At 38.1% G+C, this 27,625-nt stretch overlaps 3 protein-coding genes across 3 annotated transcripts; 1 reads left to right on the top strand and 2 right to left on the bottom strand.

Moving 5' to 3' along the window:
- Window positions 1–1,322: 1,322 nt before the first annotated feature.
- LOC140147330 (uncharacterized) lies at window positions 1,323–6,043 on the top strand. Its single transcript, XM_072169108.1, has 4 exons — window positions 1,323–2,009; window positions 2,273–2,404; window positions 2,757–3,340; window positions 5,941–6,043. The coding sequence occupies exons 1-4, from the start codon at window positions 1,494–1,496 to the stop codon at window positions 6,041–6,043; spliced, it is 1,335 nt and encodes a 444-aa protein (XP_072025209.1). The 5' UTR covers window positions 1,323–1,493.
- Window positions 6,044–10,158: 4,115 nt separating this feature from the next.
- On the bottom strand, window positions 10,159–14,766 carry LOC140148741 (uncharacterized). The gene is made up of 4 exons (XM_072170789.1): window positions 14,396–14,766; window positions 13,075–13,218; window positions 11,600–12,901; window positions 10,159–11,165 (listed from the first exon to the last, which is right to left on the bottom strand). The coding sequence occupies exons 1-4, from the start codon at window positions 14,697–14,699 to the stop codon at window positions 10,999–11,001; spliced, it is 1,917 nt and encodes a 638-aa protein (XP_072026890.1). The 5' UTR covers window positions 14,700–14,766; the 3' UTR covers window positions 10,159–10,998.
- A 3,533-nt stretch (window positions 14,767–18,299) lies between these two features.
- On the bottom strand, window positions 18,300–26,638 carry LOC140148742 (uncharacterized). The gene is made up of 4 exons (XM_072170790.1): window positions 26,216–26,638; window positions 25,108–25,251; window positions 20,720–21,967; window positions 18,300–19,941 (listed from the first exon to the last, which is right to left on the bottom strand). Exons 2-4 carry the CDS (start codon window positions 25,199–25,201, stop codon window positions 19,781–19,783), a joined length of 1,503 nt encoding a protein of 500 aa, XP_072026891.1. The 5' UTR covers window positions 25,202–25,251; window positions 26,216–26,638; the 3' UTR covers window positions 18,300–19,780.
- Window positions 26,639–27,625: the final 987 nt, after the last annotated feature.

Raw genomic sequence — 27,625 nt, 5'->3', positions numbered from 1 at the left:
TTCCTTGAAAAATGTGTTTTTACATCAGAGCAAAATTCTAGGGTGACAATTTCGTCCCTTGATACATTATCAGAAAGTTCTCTCCAATAAATGACGACCTGTAGCTCCTATGCATTGCAAATGTTACAAGAGTGTTGTTACAAACTATAGATGGCGCTACAGCAACATTGCAGCCAAGTGCAGCCAGTGAGGTCTGGTTTTAGCATAATGGTCTCCAATTCCCTACGGTCTCCAATTACCTACACTTACCCTGTTTAAAGTTTCACAAAAGGCTTCTGTTTTTGTATATATGGCATATTTCAGAAAAATCCAAATTGTTTTATATCAGGTGGATAGTCCTCGTATTCCGTATTCAGAATGCAATTTGGTGTTAAATATAAATGAGATTTGTATTGAAGATTTTATATCAAATATATTGTAGTACCGTGTCAAAACACACTGAATGTATATAATAATATATAATTGTTGTCATCGAAGTTATGATACCGTATGTTTGTAAGTCACAATCTCACAAAGTTTCTCACAATGTTTGTCTTTCTTTATTTTCTAACAAAATTGCTCGAATAAACATATCAAACATTACTATAGATCTTTCATTATGAGTAGTCAACCGTATAATCGTGAACTTTCATTGTTCGCTATACCATGATTTTGATTTGTGATTTTTTGCATTCATTGAAATATGTTGTACCTGGGGTGCTCATTTTGAGTCTTCTGTCAAACCATCTTCTTACAATTATTTGTCAATAAAAATGCCATGTTTTCATAGTTTCTCACCAAACTCACAAGAAAGTATTTTATTACCCCTATCCCTGATCAATTCTGAATAACAAGTCCTCCTTATTTGCAACAGGTGAATCAGTAATATTTCATATCGATTTCATTGTGTTCCATTTCCAATCATATAATTATATTTTATTGTGTTTCCATTTTCAATCACTGACAGTTCTTAAAAGTGTTTGTGTGACACGTCTTAAACGAAGTGTCACGCAAACATTCAATTAGTATATAAACAGAAACGGGGAATTCCCTTTTTTTTCTTCAATATAACGTGTTATCAATACTATTCTTGCGCAAACAAACTTTTGTTTGTTCTTAAAGCAATAGAATTAATTTTCGTAACAGGGGATTCTCTAGTTCTATTTATGACATTCTACGAAGTAGTAAAACCATTGTTTCTTTTTTATTCTGGGGATTTTTTCCCCACCGCATTATCTCAACAAGTAAATGCCGTTACCTATATTTACACTATATCATATGCAATTGTTGAGTATTTCTCAATTCAACATTATGGAAACTTAAGTTCAGTGTCAAGGTTCACTTATTTATCACAAACCTTCGTTTTATGAATACAATATCTATATAAAGTGGGAATTTCTGGTGATTATATCGTAGTGGAAGTAGGATATCTTCATTCGGTTTCGATGTGGATACAGACGGTGCGTATGTGATTAAAACAACAGTTCTGCTCTTTTCATCGCGTTTTATTAGCAATGTCTGACGAAATCTCAAGCGAAAATGTCTTACTTATACTAGATCTACTTAAACATGAGAATACGTTTCCTCTATTAGTAGAAGTGCATCAAGACCTTCGTGCCGACACTAAGCCACTTAAGAGTGGTTCTCTACTCTGGTTGCTTCGGTACGGTCAAGATGAAGCCACTGATAAGCAAGCAGTTAGAGTGGTACTATCCGATGCGCCTAGCATGGAGTTCCCATTGCCACTCGACGATGCCATTACGGTTTATCACCGAGAGTACCATGAAGTAGCCAATCGTTTGGGTGATATTCTAGGCCCAAGTATGGATGTCAGCTTCCTGGCTAGTATCGCTAGTTTTGAATACCCGGTCTTTGTTGTGTGTAACGAGGAGCAAGAGAAAAGAGGAGAGCGTCTATTGATACATGGGAAAGAAAAGATGCAAGGATACCTGGTCAAAGGGGAAGACTGCATGCTTGTTATCCCAGATGATTACAGAGGAACTTTCAAGGAGTATTCGTCACCCAGTGATGTAAGTGTTGACTTGTGGAATATTTTCACCATCTTGGACAAATACGCGCGACGCACACATATACCAACACACCCCCACACACACCCCACACACACCCCAACCACCCACACATAATACGACATACTATACCCCTAACACATCCCCACACACTACCTAAATTCACCAACTACAAACACAAACCAATCCTTAACAAGTGCTTACTAAACAGGAACGTTGTGTATTCGGATATAATAACGCGTGATGATTTTCTTTATTGTTTACAGATCAAGCTGCCAATATTCGGGTCGTTATTTGACATAATTACGAAGAAATGGTTCGATGAAGTGAAAGTGACCAAATGTGACTTTGTGTATGATCCTCTGGTGGATATGATTTACGAAAACGACATCATCCAGGTACATATCACATAAATTTGTTCTTGTTCTCTTACAGGAAATTTGAAAAGTGATAACGGAAACTCTTTATAGTAATCTTGCAATTTTTCAATTTAAGTTTTGGTAATTATGTAGGCAACTCCACAATTCTACTCACGTTGTGTCACCTACAATCCAGGAAAAAAAGGGTGCACACTTTGCCTGTCTTTGGTAAGATCTTCCCCCATGCTGTCAACATTGAAAGATAGGGATTGGGGAAGGGTGTGAAACAGAGTGGAGTCTTAGTGATTTTCCTTTCTTTTGTTGTGTTTACCTTGCATCCTTAAAATCGACATTTACTGGTTTTCAATATTTATTGTTTCATTAATAACAGCTCATAGATACCACCATCCGTGTTGCAGAAAACGGCGACATTCAAAGTGATATCATACGGTTTGAAAGATTATCCTCAGAAAGGGGAGGAAAATTAGGAATCATTCGCGTCTCTACTAAAAGCAATGCCGAATTTGAAGCTTGCGAGCCCTCGGAAGAGGTATTCACACCGGAGAACTTGATTGTTTTGAACCACATCAGTTCAGACCAATTCCCTATTGTCTTAACCTATGAAAAGTTCAGCTCAGATTCATACATGTCTTCACTGAATGATGATATCTTACGAAACGGGTCACCTTTGACCATATTTGGTAAATGCTCCTACACTGTCACGTACATCTCACTGCACACAAGTGATCCGTTTGGTGTTCCTTCGCTAGCCATTGAAATGATCCCTGATTATTACCCAATGGAGGTGCGACCAGCTTATCCCATCCCGATTCAACTGCAGGAGATTAAGAGTAAACCACAGCCTACTATCCATGCCATTACATCGAAACAGTTCCAGCATCTGTTAAAGACCATCAAATCAAATAAACCAATGAGTAGAGGTCGACCTGCTACACATCCAGTACCGGCACCAAGGTAATATTAAAATGTATTTCTTTGCTCGCTTAAGGGATCCAAAATGAGCGTTTATTGCGTTTCGACAGTATTTTTGTGGGACATGAGAGCACCTCAGACCTATCGAATTGCATTCTGAATACGAAGCATGTCTTTCTGATATCAAATAATTTTCATTTTTTAAATCACAATATAATACAAATTTTATGACAAATTATAAAAATTTGATATTTTTCAAATTTTTGATATATAACAGTCCTCGAAGTAAATTATATAAATCTAATGATATATTCTTAAAGTGTATGTAGCAGGAGGAAAAGTCGACGGTCAATTGAAAATTTTGACCTTTCATATTGAAGATATGGATTTTTTCCCAAAAGACCTAATTTTTTTGGTGTTTTGGAAAAAAAATCCATATCTTCAATACGAAAGGTCAAAAGTTTCAATTGATCGTCGGCTTTTCATCCCACCTACATACACTTTAAGTATAAATCATCAGATTTATAAAGTTTACTTCAAGTACTGTTAAATATCAAAATATCAATTTTAATGATTTGCCATAAAATGTGTATTAAATTGCGAATTTCAAAAATCAAAATTATTTGATATCAGAATGACATTCTTCATATTCAGAATGCAATTCGATATGTCTGATGTGCTCTAATGTCCCAAAATAAATACTGTGAGAGTCCAAACGTTCATACCCCACCCCTTAAGGGTGCACGAGGTATTGTTGGTCGAAGCAGTAAAAAAGATCAATTTTCATTGTCTGAATCAATATATAATTGTAAAATAACATTTCGAGGGTTGAGAGCCAGAAAGTATACTCACAATCTCCCGCTCCCGCAAAATGACCATAATACAGTCCATCATACTGCAGTTACTGTCCATTTTCCTAAACACAATACACAGTGCTCTCACCATTGACGTGTGACCTCTACAAATAGTGTATGTTAGAGGTATAGGGCATTGCCTAGTTAACGTCACTGTGTGAAAACTAACCGGGTAATATTTTTTGTACTCTCTGAAATTCTAGAAAATATAGTTTTGTAACATGTCCTACATTTTTAGCTAATTTAGATGTTTGGAAATATTCACACTTTTATGTTTTAGTAAGGAAGGGCACAGCATTGCCTGCAAAATTCCCTGTGTAAATCGAATGCAACTGTTAGTGACTATCACTCATTGTAACCGCTATCTTCCGAAGGGCAATATAACTAAACCACTTGACGGATATTTTTTGTACTTGCTGCAAATGGTCGTACCTCCCTGATATGTAAATGACAGAGAACAGCAAAAACAGCTCCCAAATCTGTCCATAACTTTGGTCAGTGGAGAGAGACACGGGATTTCAAGTGGGTGATTATTGATTGGCAAGTGACATATTTGGGCATAAGTGCAGCCAACCATTCAATGTGGAGGATGGACTAGACTTTATCGATTGATTTTGCTGGAGTAATTTCCTGTTAGCCAGGTTTAAGTACTGCAAAGTTCGAATCATGTTTGCTGTGCAGCATAACCGCACTATGGACAAAATTCAATAGAAAACAAAATACATTGTGGAGGAAATATTGATTTTTGAAGACCAAAGCAAGGAGCCAACTTTATGCTGATTTTATGAGAGCTTGCGGGCACAGTGTCATCGCCCCGATATCTTCATGGCAGAAATCCCATGGTAGGTTGAATCCACAGCCACATGGCCATTTTGTTCCGACGCATGATGGGCCGACTGACGCAAGATGTCAGTGAGCATGGTATACGCCACGCCATGAGGTCATCTGCTTTTAGACTGCCTCCACCAGTGGCCTACGCTGCGCTATAGTTCGGCACATATAAAATCAGAATTTTTGTCAGTTTTTGAGCTCAATACGCACGGTTCTTTCTAAATACGCAAGCTAACGACTATCATATCCTTTCAACACATATATTCAAGTGCAAGCATCAAAAGCGGCTTCTTTAGAATAACACAATTATGGGAGATATTCATCATTTTCTACCCCGGTATCCAAAGATTTATGGTCTGAATATCAAATCGTGCATAACACATTCACGTGTATCGATCCCGGGTATTGATATTAGTGTCTCTGCTGTACAATGTAATTATTAACCAGGCGATGTCGGTCATGTCGGTGTGCGGGGTGTTGGACTTGGATGTTCTGCAGAAAGAAGTTCAGACTACAAATCATATACGTTGAAAAATTGATTCGATAATTGGGCCGTTCCATTTCAAATCCACACTACCACAGTGGAAGATTTTGTAAATATCTTTCATCACATGAATTTCAAATGGAATTAGCACATTAATCAACTCTTTTTGAAACTCATCCTCCCTCTGTGGAAGATTCGTATTGAATCTTTCTCAGAGGGTGTATGAAATTCAAATAAAGCCGCCTAATGTGCTAACTCCATTTAAAATTCATACTCCCACTATGGAAGATATTTCTAAAATCTTCCAAAGAAGTAGTGCGGATTTTAAATGGAAGAGCCCATTGCAGCACTGAATCCAAACACAACCTATTTGGTTTGGTTTACATTATTATTTCACTTTATAAATTTTTAGTTTGTTTTGTTTGATTGTTGTTGCTAAATTTGTTTTATTTACTCGTATGTTTTATAAACAGAGATAATTCAAAATCAAGGTCGCAAACGCAAAGTTTAAGACAATTTCAATCTCAATCAGAAGATGGACATTCTCATCGCTCTGTAGCAACTCCATTCAGGTAAGCCTAGATATTGCTATATTAATTTTACTCAGCGATATGTTGTAGCAACAGTTGTGTGAAACCTATAGAAAATGTCAGAAATGTTGTGTGTTTTCTTGGTAAGCCAAGTTGGTAAGCGTTCAAATAATCAAATAAAGGAAAGCACGATCCAACCTTTTAACTAAATGATCCAGCACGATCCAACCTTTTCACAAACATCTGACTAGAGCAGGGACACAAGGTAACCTGGTCATCCCACCTTGTAAGAGCGAGTCGGCTAAGCGGAAATTCACATCCAGAGGTGTGGTCTCTTTTAATTCATTGCCAACCCAGGTTAAAGTTCCATTACCTCCTACACCAGGCCATTTCAAAGCGATGTGCAATTTAATTATTTAAATATTCAGGTTGTTGCATCAGTGATGGTCGGCTGCAGTGCGGAATTTGTCAGCGGGCTATCTTAGAAGCCTGCTGACATGGCCGCACTGCGGCCGGCCAGCGCAGGTGTGCTTCCTTGGTGTGTTCATATATAATGTTATTTGTTAAATCCATGGTATGTTATTCTTTGTATGTATTTAATTTGTATTTTGATGTATTTTGTTTGACCCCTGGGCCAGACTGGAAATCAGTGTGGACCACTGAGTTTGTTCCCCAGGCAAAATAAGATCTAATAAAATAAATAATAAATAAAATAAACTAAATGGAAGCGATTTTCCTAAATTATTTATATATCTTTAAATCTCTCCTTTTATAGGGAGGAATCGAAACCCAGCATATTCCCAGGACTGCTTCAACATACATGACACGCATCAGTGCTAGTACAAATGACCTACACACCAGACAAGAAATGTAAGTACAATAAGCCAAATCGGCATTGGAAGTTTGCAATGCATTGTGGGACAGTTTTTGCAGTCTTGGGACACTTTGCCCTCTGACCTATTGGGAAAATTCAGAAAAATAGTTTTTTGTGCGTACAAAATATAATCTAAAATGTTTTACAAGAATGAAAACAAACCCAAAAAACATTATTGTTGAATAAATTAATTATTTAAATATTTTTAAGGATAACATTATAACAATAATAAATTAATTAATAATAATTACAGACATTTCCCCGATATGTCAGAGGTCAAAGTGTCCCAAAACTGCTCTCAAAAACAGGAAGTTACATTGGCGATTGGGCTTATTCAAGACAAGAAATGTAAGTGACGATTAAAACCTGTGCTCACTAGGATCCCAAACATACTCATCTGCCAGTATGCAGTTCCTTAACCCTAAGGCTTCTACATGCATAGAATGACCTTTGATCGTGTTGTGTACAAAAACTCATACTCCACTACTTGAGGTCAAATTTTGAGCTATGTTTGTTAATGGATGTCATTTATCTATGCCATTAGGGATGAGGTTAATATGGCGCATAGTGGCTGGTTTACCAGGATGTTTCTATATTTACCAGTCCGGTCCGACTGCCTGCCCAGAAAACACTGCCAGACTGGACAGCATGTTGCCTGCGCAAGCAACATAGGCCTTTGTATAAACTCTTCCGAATTTGGCAGACTAATCCCTAAATCTTTATTAAAGATCGGGAAAAATTTTACTTTTACACACATGAGTTATTTGACAATTTGTCAATTAAATAATTTGTAAAAAATATTTGTAAATAACAAAATAATTTCTAACGGATTTTGGACAATTTGATTTAAATATGCAAATTACCTTTATTTTAATAAATATTGATGAAAATAATACCACTGATTGTATGTCCATTAATAATATTATATATTTTACATACTTTTTTGCATTTAATCAAGAAATAATGGTCTATTAACCGGGTCTATTAAACGATGTTCTATTTTGAAATAGAGCGTTGCATTGTGGAATACCATGTTGCTTGCGCAGGCAACATGCTGCCTGGTCAAGAAGTGCTTCCTGGCACTGTTTACGACGAGTTGCACTAATTGCCAGAAAGCTCAGAAAAGGATTACTTGTGGCTTTCTGGTTCTCAACCCTTGGTATATATAACTCTATTCTATTACAGGGACGAACCTGTGCCACCACTGTCTCGTCGTGTAAACCGTAGAAATTATGAAAATATGGCTGTGAGCATGGAGGAATTATCTACCAGATGGTAATATATTTTTATGGTGCAAAATAACACATAATGTATATTGTAATGTAAATATATTCGTAATAACTGTTAGGAAGGGCTTCTATGATTCTATTGATTTTAAGCCGAAATAACGAGGCAAAGTGATAGAAACGATTCTGGCTATTTTGGCCGTTTAACGTGAAGATGAGGTACTTAATGTCGAAATTACTTTAGATACCTACAAACACAACACATTTAACTGATACCATTTTGGTGTAGTTAAGACATGTGTAAACATTAATAAATATAGCATAAAAATAAGGTTTGAAAAAGAGTAACCAATTTCATAGCATTATATCGTACATTATTGTCTTGAATTAGCAGATGTTGTGAGAATGGCAATTTTGAATGAGTGTTTACTATAAAAAGACAAGTCGTGGCAGTCTGTATTATATACTGCGCCAATAAAGTATCCTTACACTTGGAAAAATAATCGCAATTTCAAAACTGAACCATATTTAGGTTTTTTTAATAGATGCACTATCTAATCCGGCACATTATGACATCCCTTTGAACCCAATGTGACCTTAAGAAGATTTGATTAGACGAAGGTCCAGTTTTAAAAGTGACAAACTGGCCTATTCAAAACTCCACGGACTAGACATCTGGTTTGAGAGTCGTGAATGGCTGATGTGTGCGTGCCTTTAATTTCAAACAAAAGGAACAAAAGAAAACCGAAACAGAAGAGCTGACAAATAAAATGAAAGTCATGAAAAGAACAGAGAAGTAAAAACCGAAATAAAAACTGTTTTAAATAAAGCTTCATTGAAGAAACTGTGTTGTCTCTTTGTTGCGCTTGTTGGAATCTTTTTGCGCCTTGTATAGGCCAGTTTGTCACTTTTAAAACTGGACATTCGTCTATTCAATTGCTTGTAACTTTACTTCTTGAGGTCACATTGGATTCAATGTGGTGTCATAATGTGCAAGATTATATAGTGCATCTATTAAAAAAATAAATGTACCAACTGTAAGGATACTTTTTTGGCGCAGTATATTTGGAAAGCTGTGAAAGTAAAGCTAAGCTCTTTTAAAGTAGAGCATAAATGGAACCAGATGTATTTGTGCAGTCAATGTGCTGCAAATTCAGCGGCTGAGCGAAAGAGATGTGGGGTACGCCAAAAGTGCACATTTTACGAGGGATTTATATTTATCTTGACATGCTGACCTCTATAGGCTTTTACAATTCTTACAAAAGGAACAGATTAAAGTAATATTCTGTTTCCCAAAACAAGGCGTGAATGGTGAAAGTAGCCCCATTGTCTGTGTCATCAGTACCACTAAAAAGGAGTCACAAGAATAAGGAGTGAATGGTGAAAGTAACACCATTTTGTAAGACCTTTGATTATCTGTAAATTTGTATGTACCAGTATTCCCATACTGCAATTAAGTTTATAGCAGTGTGTTAATTGTGTATCCTTGATCGAACTTGGGAAAGAGGTGCTTTCGGCCATAGATCCTGGGCTTAGATCTTGGCAGTTATGATCAAATGTTCACATACAGGGTGTCCCTGATAGAACTGTATCGTCGGAAACTTAACTGTTTGGGTATTTTAACGCCACAACTAAATACAATTAAATAACTGATGTGGTTGAGGAATAAATCAGCTATTATTTACTTTTTGAATTTTGGCAATTGACCACACCGTAGAATTTTACGAAACTCCCTCATTTTCAAAGCTTTCCACTGATTCAAATATCAATCGGAGTGCTGATCACTGCGGATCATCAGCAAAGGAGGAATCTATAATGTCGTTAACAGATATTTGACTCCGTGGAACGGGCTGAAAATGAGATAAAAATTTCGTAAAATTCTTTTATTTCAAAAACGGAGCGGTCTCACGGTTTTTCAGGGACACCCTGTACAATTGGATCTTTGACTTTAGTAAAAGTATAAGATTTTTGCATGGATATTATGATAGTAGTATGAAGATCTATTAAACTAAGATGTTCTCATTCTTCTGACGAGAATAATAGAGATGTTGTGGGTCAGAGTTGACATCGAGTTTAGATACACAAAAAACTACAGTTTGTCTACTCTGAAGTACAAAGTGGCAACGCTCGCGTATACAGCGCATAAACAGTGCGCACTGCTGCGTCTATGCTGCAGGTATGCGTGCCTTCAAAGTCGGCATAATGTGTGCGTCCGCGTCGGTACTTTGTACTTCAGAGTAGACTGACTGTAGTGTTAATATTATTAATTATCGACGCCAACGTTAACATAATCTCAAAATACTTTTTCTACATACAGTATAAATCGTCCGGTCCCGCAGCCTCGTCGAATTGCCTCAACAAACGATACGTAAGATTTACTTTTTTAGAATAAAGATTACCTTTTACACTATTATCATAACAATCATAACATCAATAATTCATATCAAAATGTAATTTTGTGGATCATACTTATCGTCTTTGACAATTCGCCAGCGAAGTGGTTACATAACTCCCTGGTAACTGGATCACGCACCATTTGACATTGGTAGTACATGCCATATATTTTGTGTTGCGATCACTTCGATCGTGGTCAGAACTCAAAAGCGTTATTCAGTTGACATAGTGATAATCGGATTACACGTAACACTTCGCTGGCGAATTCGCTGTCGTAGTGCACGTTAGTAACCATTGGTTACTGCTCCAAGCCTGGGCTCATACACCTGTTCCGAATTTTGATATGTCATAGGCTTTGTGTTGTGATCATTTCGATCACTGGTTCGTAACAAAGAAGGCGTGATCCAGTTGACCTGGCAACGGTCATATTGTAACGTGCACTACGACAGCGAATACTAGACACCATGGTCCTCTTATCAAACATATAGATACTGTCTCGTTAGATTCCTACTGCATGGTCTCTAATTCCACCGGCTCGGCATCATATTGACCTTCAGCCTTTTTTCGTCTAATGATGAATGCTACAATCAGTAGTAGAATAGTTCCAACAGATGATAAGCATGATAATAGCCATGATCCAATGTCGTAGCTGCCTGTCACGTCTACTAACCATCCTAATGTATAAAAGATATAAAACAATAACAATTATAAGATGATCACACTCCATCCTGTAGCAAGATATAAATTCTGATTAAATAAAAAGATGTTATAGTACTAAAGATGCATTTCAAAATCGACAAACTGATTATATCAAATTTGAGTTGATTCGAAAACGTTATTCTCGAGGTGATTTTCTTATTTGTTTTTTATTTTTTCTAATGTATGAGTCAACACGAGGACGTTTATATTAACGCAATACATTAATGATCGGTACCCATCTGAAGATTACGGACAAAACCGTGTCAACAAAATGTAACATAAGATCCACCTAATCGTATTTCTATAACAACTTTGTTCGGCACATAAAGCAGCATGTTCACTACCGTTTATGACAGATAGTAGGTGATAGTACCAATAATCTAAAAATGACCTTGAGTAGCATGCATACCTGCCAGCAATGACCCAGTTGCATCTCCCATCATAAGGAAAAACGTTGCAAGTCCCACTCCAAAAACACGATGTTCCTTCTGTATAACTATCTGAATCAATGTAAACGTGAACACTGTTAAGGTTCCTGTAGCACCTCCATAGATTAAATGGTAGACCACATGAAACACATAATTGGGGAAAAATGGATTGAGTATATTGCCAATAGTACATATTACAAAACCCGCGACGTTTATGACGTCTCGTGGAATACTAAAGCAATCGGTCATAAAACTTGGACCAAGTCTTCCTACTAAACTTCCAATACCGAATATGGTCGGTAAGAGAGATGCTTTGTGTTCTTCAATCCCTGATGCCAGCGCACGGGGTATAGCATGAGCGACTGGAGTGAAGAATATGAACCCCATTATAAAGAACACATTGAGGAGCAAAATGAAGCAAATATTGCTTGTTAGAATTTTCACTACGGATTTGCATGAGTTTCCCTCAATGTTCAATGTATTATCGTTGGATTCTCGATCTGCATTTTTTTCAATGTCAGAGTCGTCTTTGGGTGATGACTCTTTACCATTTGTATTGTTCCTTGAGTCTGCTGGTAAGGCTATGGATGAGTCTAGTTTCGGTCTTGAAGAGTTGTGACGGTATTTGGCACCTTTGGTGTCGTTTTCCTCCCAAATAACTCTTTGATGTTTTGGAATATACATTTCATCATTTTGAATAGTGCTTGTACTATGTAAAGAATTTGTCTCGTCCGGGTCGTATCGAGGTGAAGCAATTTTCGTAACTGACAAAAGCTCAATTTTTGTGTCACCCCGAGACGCTTTGTTGTTGTAAGCATTCGAGTTTTTAAGGGATTCTGCCATGTTATTTTTGATATCATTTGAAGTCCGGGAATCGTTGGCCTCAGAATGATTTTGTACTGATATAGTTGTATCTATTTCTGTAGCGTTTGTTGGGATCCTTGTCATCTCGATCTCAATGTCGCTCTGAAATGCCGTGTTATCGTGAGCGTTTGAGCTAAGTTGCATTTGTTTAGTTTTATGTAATTCCTTCGCGTTTTGTCGTTTTCTCTTTGGTCTTAACACCGCACCACCTACAACTAGATGACTCATTATAGCAGACAAAAGCCACACTGCTCCACGCCATCCATAGGCATCAATAAGATTGCCCGATAATAAAGGGATAAAAATCTGACCCATTGACCCTCCTGCGTACGCTATGCCATTGGCGAGAGTAAAATGCTTGTCAAAATACTGGCCGATCATGACAACCGATGGACTATAAACCAATCCTAAACCAATACCTGTGAAATTAAAAGAAGTAAAATTATCAAAATTGTATTACCATTTGAATTTATCTACAATAAATTAAATTCGTGACTTTGGCATTACGCAAATTTAAGATGTATTTGGTTTTAATTCATATCTAAATTCTATGACAAACGCAGAATACAATATTATAATATTATAAACTGACCTATCATGACTCCCCAGGTAAAAATGATTTCCACCATTGAATCCGATAACATGGTACCAATCATCCCTGAAGCTACAAACATACCACCAACCATTACAACTTTACGGTTACCAAAAACAGTTGCTAAAATACTTCCAATTGGACCTGCAAAGATTGTACAGTACAATTGTGTAAGACTGGTAATCACAGTGATTGATTTAACATTTGTGCAGATGAGCGTATGAATACAATGTACGCAAAATACACTTGTTAGGGTTTGTCATTTCTATAAGGTTATTTTTGTGAGGACATCTAGAACAAGTAAAATCTTCTTTAGTGTGATAAAACAATTATAAGCATCTTTGTTGCTTTAGCAAGGACTCATGTACCTAATGCATGTGGGTAGGGGTGTACGTGGTTGTGAGATAGTAGATTTGCTTTGTAGATAGAGGGTAGATACCCATAGGCCTTCAATAAGAAGGCCTGTGAGATACCCATGTATAATTGCTCAGGATTTTTTAATGCACTTGCTAATAACAATCATATAATAATTTGTGAAGAGAACATAGATCTGGAAAAAGCACATTGTTAGCATCTTTGCTTTGTCACTAATACCAAATGGATTTAATCGTTCCAAAGTTCATATCATTATGTTTGTTTGCTAGTTTGTATGTATGTGAGGGTATGTATGGGGTGCGTGACGGGGGAGATGCTGGGGATGGGTGTGATGCTGTGGGGTGGTGTATGGCACCTGCGTTGTGGAGAACCTGGATCTGGAAAAAGCTCATTAGTAACATCTTTGTTCTGTCACTAAGAGTAGTACCAAATGGATCGTACCAAATATATATTTGTTTGATAGGTCTTTGTATGTATGGGTGTATCATGGAATAAGTATATAGAGCACGTAGTGCGATGGAATTGAAACTCCGTTCGTCGACGTGAGGCCAGGCGATCGTCACGCTTGCAACATGTGGCCGTAGATGGCAGCAGCATTTTTCTTTAATTAGCATATTCGTGACGTCATGTAAAACTAAGTCTCCACAGCACTACGCATATTTTTTTACGTAGATTTTAGTACTATCGTGGTGGCAGCAGCATTTTTCTTCACTTTTCCAAAATGGCCCCGCCCGGGAGACGCCATTGGACGCCATGTTAGTGCAGGGTAATACACAGGGAAAGCCGAAGCTGTCGCCACCTTTTTGTATTGCGCTAGCATATGAGTTGCAACGGCCTGGGTGTATGTGAGGATGTAGATGGCTATACATGAACATAACCATAACTTTTGTAAAAGAATATAGCGTTATAATTAGTATACTTGTCTAAATAAGTCTTATTATCTTACTTGCAATACCAAGAATGACGAGCCCAATGGATACCAACAGGCTGGCTTGTACTGACGTAGTGTTAAATTCTCGCTGCCATTCAATGAAAAAGAAACTTTGTGTTTGAAACCATCCTAATAGTGAAAAATTGGCCATGAAAACACTAGCGACGATTAAGACACCCCATCCTCCTTCGTCAGTCTTCTCAATACTGTTACCGGTTGTTTCTATTGGTTCTGTAGTAGATGGATTTTTGTCGGATGATAATTCTTGGTGTGAGCTGGCTTTGCTGGATAATTGTGTATTCGTTTGTGAAGCTTCCATGATGTTACTTTAAAATGGACGTACATTAGAATATCTTAAACAGTTCTGAGGAGGTGCTCACTGCCATTTTTACTGACCTATATGGAGTATGCTGTTGTTGCCGTTACACGATGTTGTGTATTCAATTGGTCGATGTAGATCAATTTTTATTAATTAATCTTGATAATTACTTTATCTATATAATACCAAGGCGGAGAACCTGGTATTGGTCGATACCGCCAATGCGATATTGACTGGGTAGGTGGTGTCATTATCTTAGAGACGCTCTATACACTTGTTCTTGTTGAAAAGGATCAATATTTTAATGACATAGAATGTTACACAACAACATCCAATATGTGGTTTTAAAAAGACAAAACAACCAACGTTTCGTGGGCGTCCGGCAAGGTCCGCAGAACTGGTATAGTTATTGTTCGCGACAACTCAACCCTGACCTCCACGTGGTGCCGGATGGGTAGCGCTAATTTGGGCAATGAGGAACAGACGTGGAAGCGAGGATTTCGGCATAATCAGATGACCATGTATAGTTTTGGCCACGGTCTAGCCACTTCGAATGCTGATTCGGCCTGGTGTGGCTCTGAAAATGCACCGTTTGGGTAGTGGAAATAGTATACAGGGAAATGAAATGAAATCAACGCACAAGCATCCGAGAGGCGTCAAGCCGCTTAGCCATAGAAAATAACCAAGGTGCAGCGAAGCATATAAAGTATTGAATTGGAACAAAGGTATTGTACACGAGAGAATTGCATAGCAGAGGACGGTGCAAATCAAAGAGCTTTTATAACATAGAAGGGCAATAGATTACGTAACGCATTGTTCCTTTGTGCCGATTAGATTTGCCGATAAGCTATTCATCGTGAGGTACCTTTTGTTCATAACACAATGGTTCCGCCATTAAATCGGTAACTGATCAAAGTGGCAATTACTAATACTGTAGTAAAAATCCAACTTCACCTGGTCTATAGTACAAGTATATGAAAAGTGGCCTAACTAGGATTTTATCTATTTTATGGATTACATATAATGGGATAAAAGCCGCCCCCCCCCCCCTCCCACACACACATATATATTTCAACCCGGATTTGCGTTAATGCATAAAAGCAATTGTGTTGAATAGTTATTCTGTTCTTTACTGAAATATTAGCCGAGTAAACCAAGAGAGCCCTTAGTATTTTTTTTTATTTGTATTGTTTTTCTTAGATACGCGCAGTATACAACTTATCACTGTATTATGAGGAAAATCTAAAATGTATATTTCTGTTTTTCAGATATACTGGAAGCAACCGAGATGGCAGGTACATGCGCATGAAAGACCTGACACCTGGACCTGACAGTTAGTGTATATGCCCAGAGCTACCCATCTCCGTCTCCTGTGTATTCAATTGGGCGATGTTTAAAATGGAGGCGTATGTCATTCACACGTTGTGATATGACTATTTATACACTGAATGATGTGATTAGACTAGACATAAACATTGTTGTAATCCATGCACTCAACGTATTTAAGACGGACTCTTAAAAAGACTATTTTGCACCTGACGTCATCTGGCAATTAAACTTGGGCACGATTTGTTTACGAGCGTCGAATTGTTTGAGTTTCTGAACGCAGAGGTAAAACAGCGTGCCTTATGGTTAATTTTGCACCTTCAAATATACAAACCGTCTCACAAGTTATGTCTTGGTAATAAGAAACTTTCTTTCCTGAATGCACTATGACCATGTCAACAATGCCTAGAATAGCTGATGTTTGCCTTGTAAAAGTATACTATATTTTCTTTTTCTGCGATTCCTTTTTCACTGTTCGGCCGGCACCAATGAATCAACCTTCCGCGCTACTAACCAATCAAGACGCAAACTAGTCTTTTTAATTCTGTCTCAGATTTTAACTGTGTCACACAAATGTGTTTAATGAGGTTCATACACGACCAATTTGATTGATCAATAGTGGGGACCCAAGATGCAGGAATGGATATTAAATCTTGTGCGTGTGTAATGGCAGATTTTGTACCCACTCTGGGATCTACAATGCTGGCCAATGTGTATTGGGACACTTATGAAAAACGTACACTTTATTAGGGCCTTATTTCCGTAATTTGTAACGTGATGAAATGGAGATTTCATTTGTGTCAAGCTTATACTTTTTCCTAACACCCAATCCTCCCCTTCCCCACCAATGAATGATGGGTGCCACTAGACGCCGTGACCAAAAAAGAATTCAACGTTGACTACGGGAGTGGGGGCTTATTTACATAACCCCATCAAAACCGTCCCAACACTTATGGCCAGCATTGTAGGGTCTTTAATATTGAACAATAAAGTTAAACGTGTATGTGCCGCATAATTGGATTAGTTCAAGAAACTTTTGTTTTTACTTATGGCATATCATTTTGTATACAAAGGCACTAGGAAAGGATATAACATGCTATTTTATTCTGCAAATAATTAATTTTCATGCTCACAACAGTTTTGTTATGCTAATCGCGTTCTGAATTTTATGTGGTGAAAGTCGAGCTCTACATACATCAATGAACAGAAGAACTATAAAAACAAAAACATTCCATTAAAAACGGCAAGATACGTAAGATTTACTTTTGAGATTTAAATTTGTCTAACAAAAGATACATTTTTATGCTATAAAGTTCTTCTACTCATTACAAATATCTATATTTATTTCATATCAAAATGATCATCGTATGAGTTATACTTCACGATCCTTTAAGATGAACCAGTTCATGGAGTATGGAGAGCTATTAGTGGATGTTATTATAAAATAATTTGGGTATTATTTGAATAGGGCCAAAACTAGCATGGTATAAATCTCTAGTTAAACTGAAGTACGTCTGCATACTTTTACGTTTCGGATCACCTCTCGTCAGGCATAACACCGAAGATGATCTTTTGAAAAAGACTTCAAACGCACAGTAAATCTAATTTTATTTCCCATCTTACATATGACGCACGTACCTACCCATACATCTTAACCATTATATTTATTTTCTTCAAAGTGCGTTGAATTGTCGATTTAAGTTATGTCATATAATGTTGGTAAGGGTCACGTTATCTAGGAAATTCGGACAATTCAAGATAATTTGGACAGTTCAACAAAGTTTGTACAAAAGAAATACATATTTGTACACCACTAAAAAAATTATCTGATCAGAATCTGACAATCCATTTTACATTCTTTCTTTTTTGTGCTCTTGGTGCTGCTAACCAATGTGTTTTTCATTCAGTACTCAAGTCTTCTGTTGCTAAAACATGATAAGGATAATTCACTGAGCAGAGTGCGTTAATTAACATAATCGCACGAGACCGTAGAGTTATCACATTTAACTCGAGGGCCGTTAGTCTCGAGAGCTAAATGCAAAAACTACACGGTCAAGAGCGATTATCTTGACGAATGCACTTCTGCGAAGTAATTATCCTGCATAAACATTTCGAGTGCATCAGATAGATATAATAAAACAATGAGCAATTATTGACTGCATTGATATGTTATTTTGAAAATTTAGGATATAAATAGACTATAGCTTGCTTTTGAAAGTACTTACTTACTACCCAGCAATTAAATTACCCTATTTGCCAGTGTGTCCACGCTGGAACTTCTTGTAAGCCATCTCACAAGTAAGCGTGTGACTATCACTGGTAAATTATGCACAATCACAATAGGATTGGATCATTAAGGTCATCCTTACTTGCATTAAGTTACTTCCAAGTCTTATTTCCGTGTGCATTACTTTTTGCTTTTGAAAGTAGCTCGTTACATGTAGGATATCTAGCATGCCGGGAGCCAAGTACCATTATGTCTGATTCAGTACAGATTGATTCTGATTTTTTTCACACGAGGACACGCATATGAACACACAGACAAATTCGGCGCCATGATCGAAGGTCACGTGAGGTGTCAAAGGTTTTGTGACTTCATATACTATTTGTATTTCATATCTTATACCTATCACGCATTTCCTTCGTAGTCCTAATTTCGACATTACTATAGCAAAAAGTCATTCCCTTGTCACATTAGAAGACTTTCTTGGAAAAACAAATCATAGTGGTATCCTAATAGTAGACCCATTTTCGTATGCCGTGACCTTGCTAGAGGGCGTTATTTACTCTCTTTCAACAAGTATGGTTCGCTAAACTTACAACATTTTAATGTGGTGACCTCAATCACATGGGCCCAGTAAGAACAGAGGGGTGACACCAAATTCACGGTTTTTGTATACGCAACGCAAACCTATGGCGAATTTTGTTGGCTTGATCTCAACAAAGTGAGGCAAGGTATCGATCGGTTATGAATAATTCACATCAACTCTTACTCGGCCCATGTCAGGCGTGATTGCTAACTTTGAAAATATGAATAGAAATGAAATTAAACTATTTAGAAATTTGGTACACTCATCGGTGCGCTTTCATTGGGTCAACCTGCTAGGTTGGTTCTATTTTGGAACAATCGCGTTCCAACTGGCAAGGTCGGTTTCGTAAAAGTTGGCAACCAGCTTATTTTTGTTAATTTGGGTATGCTGAACGAGAATCTGTTGTCAGCCAAGCAGTATTTTGAGACCGTGACCCTTAAAAAGATCCCTAAATTACCCCATAGGCAATGGGCGGCGCGGTCACTGGACTTTCGCCATTTCACGGGTCTCAAATACATCTTGGCAGACAAAAGTTTTGAATTCAGATGCAACATACCCGAATAACCAAAATAATCTGGTTGCCAGCTTTTTAAAAGTGAACTTGGCGCTTGATACTTAAATAAGCACATATTTCGAAAACAGAACCCCTGTTTTAGTTGTTGCTAGTGGTGTTGAGATATCTCCAATAACATCACGGGTGTAAATGACGTCAAAACAGGAGATGATATAGCGTCACGTTTGACGTCATCTACACATGTGGCGTCAACGGAGGTATCTCAACATCGCTAGAAACAACATGTCTTCAGAGCGATAACACTGAAGACGCCAGTTGAGCCAGTGAAAGTGCACCGGTGAGTGTACCAATTTTACATAGCGTAGAAACTTGATTGGCTTTCTATTTACATGTTTAATCATTACCACTACGTATGGATACACATATCATTATTAGAAAATATGGACTATACTCGCGGTTTTAAATTGATCTTCGGTTTTCTTTCGTCTAATTATAATTGCTACTATCAATAGTAGGATAGCCCCAACAGATGATAAGCATGATAATAGCCATGATCCGACGTCATAGTTGCCTGTCACGTCTACTAACCATCCTAATGTAAAAAAGATATAAAACAATAACAATTATAACAATTATAGAATGATCTCTTTCCAATTGTGTAGCAAAGTTTTTATTACCTGAGAGGTAGTTATAATACCACTGATATCATGAATATATTAATATTATTTCAGAATCGACAAATTTGAGCAATCGAACAAATCGAACAATTTGAGTTGATGTTGACATTTTCATTCTTGAGATAATTTTCATATTTTGTGTTTTTTATAATGTTGCATACAATGCGTACCAATCATTTTGCTGTAACCTGTGCTATCCTAAACCAGTCATGCTTTTATTCAAGTGACGTAGCTAGGGGTTGTGGCACCCAGGGCACGGATATAAAATGGCGCCCAAACTGGTAAAATATTTCGTCACGATCTGACATTGTTAATTGTTGACCTCATTTTTTTAACAAAGCCGCTCGAAAATCTAAAAAAGTGGGGTAGTGGACGGGGTAGGCAACAAAAAAAAAATTCCACGCACGTATTTGTGGCAATATTAATGCTTCAATATTGCCAAATTTGGTTCATTATCATGCAAACAGACAAGAGGGAGTGAAGCAATTCGCTAATTTTGGCAACGTATTATATCAGTAACAGTAAATTTTGTAACCAAGGGCGATTTATTGCCTCCTAAAAGACGGCGGCCATGGCACATGTCTCCTTGCCCCCTCCCCTCTCTACGACACTACTTAGTGTATAAAAGACACCACCGTTTATGGCAGATAGTACTAATAATCTAAACATGATAATAGAGTGACCTTCAGATACCTGCCAGCAATGATCCACCTGTATCTCCGATCATAAGGAAGAGAGTTGCAAGTCCCACTCCAAAAACACGATGTTCCTTCTGTATAACTATCTGAATCAATGTAAACGTGAACACTGTTAAGGTTCCTGTAGCACCTCCATAGATTAAATGGTAGACCACATGAAACACATAATTATTGAAAAATGGATGGAGTACGTTGGCAATAGTACATATTACAAATCCTGATATGTTAATGACATCTCGTGGAATATTCAAGCAATCGGTCATGAAACTTGGAGCTAGTCTTCCTACTAAACTTCCAATACCGAATATGGTTGGTAGGAGAGATGCTTTGTGTTCTTCAATACCTGATGCTAGCGCGCGAGGTATAGCATGAGCGACTGGAGTGAAGAATATGAACCCCATTATAAAGAACACCATGAGGATTAAAATAAAGCAAATATTACTTGTTAGACTTTTCACTACGGACATGCATGAAATTTTCTCATCTGCATTCAATGTATTGGATTCCGCAGTGTCTGTGTTGGGTGATGACTCTTTACCATTAATAATTTCTCCTGCGTCTATCGCCACGATTGCTAAGGCAATTGATGCAAATGAAGAGCCGCGACGTTCGGCACCTTTGTTGTTGTTTTCTTGATGTTTTGAAACGTTCAGTTTATCATTTTGAATAGCACTTGTACTATGTGATGAATTTGTCTCCTCCGGGTTATGTCGAGGCGAGGTAATTTTCGGAACTGACAAAAGCTCTATCTTAGAGTCACCCTGAGACGCTTCGTTGTAAGCATTCGAGTTTTGAACTGGCATGTTATTTTTGATATCTTTTGAAGTGCGTGAATCGTTGGCCTCAAAATGATTTTGTACTGATACAGTTGTATCTATTTCTGTTGCGTCTGTTGGGATCATTGTCATCTCGATATCAATGTCGCTCTGAAACGCCGTGTTATCGTGAGCGTTTGAGCTAGGTTGCATTTGTTTGGTTTTATGTAATTCCTTCGCATTTCGTCGTTTTCTCTTTGGTCTTAACACAGCACCACTTACAATTAAATTACACATTATAGCAGACAAAAGCCACACTGCTCCTCGCCATCCATAGGCATCAATAAGATTTCCTGATAATAAAGGGATGAAAATCTGACCCATTGATCCTCCTGCGTACGCTATGCCATTGGCGAGAGTAAAATGCTTGTCAAAATACTGGCCGATCATCACAACCGATGGACTATAAACCAATCCTAAACCAATACCTATGAAACAAGAAAAGTTACAGAAATAGAAAAAAGAACAGAACATGACTTAATATTATTCAATGATTCTCATAGAGATAGTTGTTTTGTTCCAAAAAGAAGTGAAATTTGAATTTATTTACTGATTGACAGTTTCGACAATCTTTGGCAATGGCCATCTACAGAGTGATGTTTTCAACTCGTCTCTTCCATCTCCCGTTGTACATTCCTTCTCGAGGGCCTGGTAATTTTTCCAATAATGATAACGTGATTCTATACATGGTCCGCAACCGTTGATTTGGATTGATTACCAGTCCGGTCCGACTGCCTGATCAGGAAATACTGCGCCGAATCAGGCAGCATGTTGCCGAGTCAGGCAGCATGGTATCCCACAGTGCAATGCTCTGTTTCAAGTAGAGCATCTTTCAATATACCATTATTTCTTGGTTTAGAGTAAAGAAGTAGGTAAAATATATAAAATTATCAATGGATATACAATTAGTAGTGTTTTTTCATCAATTTTAGTTAAAATAAAGTTAATTTGCATATTTAAATAAAAAAAATTTTAAACCGTTAGAAATTGTTTTGTTATTTAAATTATCTTTCTCCTGGTGGAATTTTTTTTCGCCTGGTGAAAAATTGTCAACTTACATGTAGCTCATGTGTGTCAAAGTAAAATTTCCACCGATCTTTTATAAAATCACCATGAACAATTTAGTTCTTAGTCTGTCAAATTCGGAAGGGTTACCAAAGCCTGACGGTGTTGCCTGACTCGGCAACATGCTGACTGATTCGGCAGTACTTCCTGATCAGGCAGTCGGACCGGACTGATTACTGACCGATTGTTTTCTTGCGTGACGGTTCCTTTACTATGCTACTTGTTTCAAAGCGAGGCCCAGTTTTGCCCACATATCTACTATCACAATTTGCAGAAGGGATTTCATAAATGCAATCTGTGGTACTCATGGAGTTTTCGCTTCTCCTTCGGCATATTTGGATTGACCAACAATTTTTTCAAAGTGGTGTGTGGACGTTTTATGGCTATACCGTGATTTCTACAAATGCGAGTCGCTGTCTCCGTCACTTTGTAACATATGGTAAGATCACAAGGTTTTTTTCTGTGCAATTCTTGTTCTTGTTTGGTTTGTTGGCCTGTTTACATTATTACATTCCATCTTGCGTTTCACATGGTTAGAAGTCCACACGGGATAGGCACATAAACTTGTGTGTTTGATATGTCCTTCTTCATGATATTTGTTCTCCTTTTCTGAAACAATGCTATTCCTTCTGTCCGGAAATTTGCGAACCACGCCCAGCTTGTGGTGGATGGGGTGATGAGAAGCGAAATTTAAATACTGGTCTGTGTGTGAGGCTTTCCTATAGACCAGTAGCTTAACCGACCCATCAGGTTTGTACACGATCAATGTGTCAATGAACAGTATGGATTATCCCTGCTCTTTCTAGCATTTAAATATGGTACTGTCTGTGGGATCCGCTTTATTGTAGTGCGAGGTAAGATTTTCAAATTGATCTTCCTCGACAATTTTTAAAATGTTTTCCACATAACGTTTCCATAGCCGCGGTTTACAAACCAAGGTGGCAGTGGCTGGCTATAGATGAGTTGACCTCAATGTTTATCAACAAAGGCAAGGGACCGGTATATCTTTATGCTTGAGTGAACCCCATCAACCACTTCACTGTTCAATAGTTTTATTGTGATGTGGCGGGAGTCTTAAAAACACGAGTCCTGAACAAAATATGATGCGCGCGCATACTGCCAGGCATTGACGTCAGAAGTCAACTCATCTATACTGAGGTTGTTGCTCGAGAAATTCCAGATACAAAATCGCGACCACAGACGACATCGAGCTCCTCGGCCGGCCATAGCCGAACCAAACCGTTGCTTATAGATTTTCCCAAGGAAACAGAAAAATATGTGGTGGTAAGTAAATCGTAAAAGATCGATGCTGTCAGGCGCGTAGCAAGCGGGGGACAGGGTGGACGAAGTCCAAGGGCCCCAAGGGTTCAGGGGCCCCAAGCAAAAGAGAAAATGAAATAAGCGCTGATTAAAGAGACGCTACAAGGCAGGGCCGAATTTACCTGGGCCAAGCCAAAATTTGGAGGCCCCAAACCCACCGTGAGGAAGACATGTGAGGAAGGCACGTGGGGCCTTCTATAAGATCGACAGTGGTGGAAGAAGCATTGCAAATTAGAGGGATATAGGCCTAAGCATATTTTGTACCGATCTTACCAGGACATTTGCGCGCGAAATAAATTTTTAATTTCAGACAAGGTAAATTTTGATGTGTAAAAAAGGGCAACATTTTGCAATTTTACCATATTTTGGTCCTGCTGTCGGGCTAAAAGGAACATGCCTGATGGGTAGGGGCCTCAGGCCCAATGGTAAATCCGGCCCTGCTAAAAGGGCCCCGCATTATTTCTTGTCCATGGGCCCCCGAGGCTCTTGCTACGCCCCTGGATGCTGTCATCTACCACGAGCAGAGTGTGATTGCTAAGAGACTTATCCTGTTGCTATATATAACTCTGATGACATTGGGCAATTTGTCGAATGGCACATTGGTCAAAAGTGAGCCACAATGATGTGAGTTACGATCTGACCTTCCTCTATCAAGACTTCTGCTCTGCTACACTTATTACTAAACAGTAGAGTGGCGTCGTAGGTGCACGGGGCACGTGCCCCCAATTGATTTGAAATTTTGAAACAATCTCTGAGGAAAACTGCCAAAAAATCGCTTGTGCCTCGATCCCAATCAAACCCGGTGCTCCAATCACGGTCGTTCCCCTCCTTCTATATATATGATGGTTCCCACAACGCCACTGTTACTATTATGCTTAGAGATTGTATACGATCCTCTTATGGGCACTGTTGGTGTACAGAAAAAAAAATCACTCTGAAGATGGCCATCGTCCAAGATGGTCGACACTGTCAGGTCAGCAAATAACTGGTTTTGACAAGATGAAATGTATTAGTTTCTACCAACCTTAATGAGCCTCTTCAAGAACATTTGATTTTATCCACAGAATATCAAAATCGCGACCTTACCATTACACAAATTTAAGATGCATTTTGTTTAATTCACAATATATCTAAATTCTAAGGCAAATACAGATCTTTAAATACATACACTATTAAGACTAACCTATCATGACTCCCCAGGTCAAAATGATTTCCACTATTGAATCCGATAACATGGTACCTATCATCCCTAAAGCCACAAGCAGACCACCAACCATTACTACTTTACGATTACCAAATATTGTTGCTAAAATACTGCCGATTGGACCTGCGAAGAAATCGTGCATTACAAAGTAGTGTTTAAGATTAGCAGTCACACTGATTATTTTAACAATGTGTGTGGAGGAATGTGTATAATGAGTAAAATGTATGGCTTGGTTGTTGTAGCATCTTCGTTGCTTTATCAAAGACCCATGCACCAAAATAATACATTATACCAAATCTACAGTGCAGTGTGTATATTTTGTTTTAGTGTGTGGGGTGTGCTTGTGAGCGGAGTGTGATTGTGAGTGGGGTGGGGTGTGCCTGATGAAGCCCATGCTCAATCGGTCAAGATATGTAAATGAACTCGTGCAATAATAACAGTATCTTGATCTGGGAAAGGCACATTGGCGACGTCTTTGCAATAAATAAATGTAATACCAGTGAGTTATAAAATGGATTTAATCAAAATTGCAATTATGTTTGTTTGCTAGGTTGGGGTGTGGGGAGGAGGGTGTGGGTCATGGGTGGGTGGTGGGGGTGTGTGTGTGAGGTGGGAAAATCACGTTAGTAGCATCTTTGTTGTGTTATCAAAGACTATGTACCAAACACATTACAGTGCATGTACGTCGTATAGCTTCTTATTTGCTGTGTGTGTGAATTTGTGGGAATGAGTTGAGTGCGTGGGGTGTGTGGAGGGCGGAGGGGGCGGTGGGGGCGGGTGTTTGGAAGGGGGTGTTTGGAGCACGTGTAGATGAAGCTCCATTTATAATGAATTATTGTCATAGCAACAGATAATACTTTATATCTGTATATGGAGAACCCGGATTTGGTAAAAGTACATTGGCACCATCTTTGCTTTGACACTAAAAGTAATACCATGTACAAAAAAACAGATCCTAGAACATGTACATAAAGGAGGGATTCACACCATTACATCATTTAACACATTTAAATCCAATCGATTAGTACTCCTTTGTTTAAGAAGTAGCTTGAAGTATAGTGCTATGACTATGAGGTTTATATCTTACTTGCAATACCAAGAATGACGAGCCCAATGGATACCAATAGGCTGGCTTGTACTGACGTAGTGTTGAATTCTCTCTGCCATTCAATGAAAAAAGAAACTTTGTGTTTGAAACCATCCTAATAGCGAAAAATTTGCCATGAAAACACTAGCGACGATTAAGAAACCCCAAGCTCCTTCGTCAGTCTTGTCAATTGTGTCGATTGGTTGTATAGTAGATGGATGGTTGTCGGATGATACTGCTTGGTGTAGGCTGGCTTTGCTGGATGGTTGTGTATTGGTTTGTGTGGCTGCCATGATGTCAAAAATTGATGGACATTTAAGACAGATCTGAGGAACATAATAATCTGGTCATGCTGGTCCGTGTCGTCCTTTAATTGTTACTGACCTTTTTGTAGCTGTTGTTGGCACTACACAAAATTTTGTATTATATGCAGATCAATATTTATTAATTAATCGTGTTATTGCTAATAATTATGTCATCTAAAGAACAACAAGGTGTGGATAACCTGACATTGGGTCGATATCGCCCATGTTATATCGACTTGTACTTGCGGGGTTGGGCAATGTCATCTTCTCAAAGACACTTCACATGTTGAAAGATCGATATTTTAATTTTAAACAATTATAATGAAAGACAGAGATAAAAAGACTAGTTCGCATCTAAAATTCTGTCAACTAGACAAAAAATGCCGTACTGCGCAGGTCGGCAACTAATCACGGCGCGCCTTTGCCCTGACGTCACACGCGAGTTAGTCTTTACCTCCGTCTTTCATCATATCTGTATTGTCTTTCAGAAGCTTTCAGAGATTGGTATATGCGCATGACAGACCTGTACCTGACACCTGGACCTGACAGTTTCGCGAAGGTTGAGGAGTTTAAAATCATTATGTTAATGACTATAAGCATAATGTCGTTACATATATAGCATTCAATTTATTTTGGTGGTAAATGTCCAAAATCCATCAAGCTCATGATAAACATAGTCATGATATCTTGTTAGTCAGTCGAACTGCATTCCCGTATTAGGGGCTGTGCATTATAATTTTCTGTCCTCCATCCCAGGTAAAAAGAGAAATGAACGGTAAGCAAAAGTGACAGGGCAAAAAGGTGGATGCAATCTATTTTGGCAGGTCGAAAAGATGGCAAGTGATTTTTAAGTCAAAAGGGGGGAAAGAGATTGTTGGCACACATTCATGGGGGGGGGCTGTTTTAAATAAAACGCTGAGGAAAACAGTACGGAAATGTTCTGATAAGCAAAATTCACTGCTCATTCCGCTCGCATGATCCAGACTTTTTTTGTAGGCCATTTTGATACTTGCCTACCCAGGGGGGAACAGATAATTATAACACAGTCCTTAAATAGCCTTACATGAAAATAGCATAAAATTTATTTCTTACGATTTTATGCAAA

This window comes from Amphiura filiformis, chromosome 3, assembly GCF_039555335.1.
Source record: "Amphiura filiformis chromosome 3, Afil_fr2py, whole genome shotgun sequence".
NCBI classification, from domain to species: domain Eukaryota; kingdom Metazoa; phylum Echinodermata; class Ophiuroidea; order Amphilepidida; family Amphiuridae; genus Amphiura; species Amphiura filiformis.
The sequence above is the reverse complement of the archived record's forward strand: the minus strand, read 5'-3'. Positions and strand labels throughout refer to the sequence as shown.